Source organism: Onychostruthus taczanowskii, unplaced genomic scaffold, assembly GCF_017590055.1.
Source record: "Onychostruthus taczanowskii isolate IOZ18803 unplaced genomic scaffold, ASM1759005v1 scaffold976, whole genome shotgun sequence".
Lineage (NCBI taxonomy): Eukaryota > Metazoa > Chordata > Aves > Passeriformes > Passeridae > Onychostruthus > Onychostruthus taczanowskii.
In genome coordinates, this window is record NW_024507835.1 from 3,793 (window position 1) to 5,650 (window position 1,858).

The window sequence follows — 1,858 nt, forward strand, 5'->3', positions numbered from 1 at the left end:
CCATTCCCAGCCCCCATTCCCCCATCCCCCCATCCCGCTGTCCCCGGTCCGTCGCTCCCGCGGTCTCCGGTGCCCGCAGCTCCTGGACGGGCGGCGCCGCACGGGCGGGCGCCTGGAGGTCCGGGTGCGGGTCCGGGAGCCGCTCGGGGCGCGGCGGCAGCTGGAGCCGCGCTGCGAGCGCTGGCTGGTGCTGGAACCGGCGCCCGAGGCCACGGTGAGTGCCGGGAGACCCCGGGAGACCCCGGGAGCACCCCGGGAGCCGCCGGGAGCACCCCGGGAGACCCCGGGAACCCACCGGGAACCCACCGGGAGCACCCCGGGAACCCACCGGGAACTCACTGGGAACCGCCGGGAGCACCCCGGGAACCGCCGGGAACCCACTGGGAGCACCCCAGGAACCGCCGGGAGCACCCCGGGAACCCACTGGGAGCCGCCGGGAGCACCCCGGGAACCCACCGGGAGCACCCCGGGAACCCACCGGGAGCACCCCGGGAACCGCCGGGAACCCGCCGGGAGCACCCCGGGAACCCACCGGGATCAGCTGGGAGCACCCCGGGAACTGCCGGGAACAGCCGGGAGCACCCCGGGAACCCCCGGGAGCAGCTGGGAGCCACCAGGAACCCACCGGGATCAGCTGGGAGCCCACCGGGAGCCGCTGGGATGGCGGGGAACCCGGCGGGAATCTGTGGGATTGGCGGGGAAGCACCGGGAGCCCGCGGGATCGGCCGGGAATGCCCCGGGAACCGCTGGGAACCCCCCGGGAACCACCGGGAACCGCTGGGAACCCCCCGGGAACCACTGGGAGCCCACCGGGAACCGCTGGGAACCCCCCGGGAACCACCGGGGATCAGCGGGGAACCACCGGGATTGGTCGGGAACTCCCCCCGCGGGAAGCCACCGGGACCCCGCGGGGTGGGCTGGGATCCCCCGGGACCCCCCGGACCATCCCGGGGGTCTCAGCCCGGGCCGACCCCGCGCTCTCCCGCTCAGCTCGCCGTCCCCAAACCGAGCGCGGCTGCCCCGAAGGACGGGAACAACCGGTGAGGAGCGGGCCCGGGGCACACCGGCAGTTCCGGGGGGGGGGGGTAATCCCTACCGGGGGGGTGGGAATTGGGGGGCGCGACCCCCCCGGGACCCCTCGCAGCGATCCCAAATCCCTTTTCCCAGACCCCTCCCGACCCTCCCCAGCCTCAACCTGCTGCACTTCGACCGCGAGCGCCTGGAGCGGAAGGTGAGGAGGGGGCGTTTTTGGGGGGGGGAGCCCAGGGGACCCCCCCCGTGGACCCCCCCTGACCCCCCGGTTTGTCGCCCCCTCCCCAGATGGCGCCGTTCGGCCGCGCGGGGCGCCCGGTGCCCCCCGAGCTGCGGCAGCAGCACCAGGAGCTGCAGCGGCGCATCCAGGGGCTGGGGGCGCGGCTGCAGGGGGGCGACCCCCACTTCCGCACGGGTGAGGGGGGCGTGAGCCCCAAAATCCGCTTTTTTTTGTTTTTTTTTTTCCTTTTTCCCTGCCGTTTTACGGCGGTTTTCCCTCCCCCCTTGCAGAGTACGCCGAGCACCTGCAGCGGCACCTGCGGCTCTACACGGAAGCCGCGCGGCGCCTCGGCACGCAGGGGGAGAGGGTGGGTGAGACCCCAGCCCAGCCAAGCCCCCCGAGCCGGGGGAACCCCCCCAGGCCCCCCGGGACACCCCCAGATTCTGAGGGTTCCGCCCCAAAAATCCTGGAGCAGCCCCGCTCCCTCCTGGACACCCCCAAATCCTGGTGGTCCCACCCCCCAAAAAAAATCCTGGACCACCCCCAGACCCTCCTGGACACCCCCAAATCCTGGGGGTTCCACCCCAAAAATCCCAAATCCTGGTG

The 1,858-nt window shown here is 73.5% G+C and overlaps 1 protein-coding gene across 1 annotated transcript in view; it reads left to right on the plus strand.

Moving 5' to 3' along the window:
- The window catches only part of LOC121348049 (coiled-coil and C2 domain-containing protein 1A-like), a gene marked incomplete at its 3' end in the record, with an annotated part of 4,829 nt that extends 3,070 nt beyond the window's left edge, over positions 1-1,759 (plus strand). Inside the window, exons 3-7 of the mRNA XM_041427193.1 lie at positions 80-214; positions 991-1,040; positions 1,168-1,231; positions 1,321-1,447; positions 1,543-1,759. Coding sequence (XP_041283127.1) covers positions 80-214; positions 991-1,040; positions 1,168-1,231; positions 1,321-1,447; positions 1,543-1,759 — 593 coding nt within the window. The remainder of the gene's footprint in view (positions 1-79; positions 215-990; positions 1,041-1,167; positions 1,232-1,320; positions 1,448-1,542) is intronic.
- Positions 1,760-1,858: the final 99 nt, after the last annotated feature.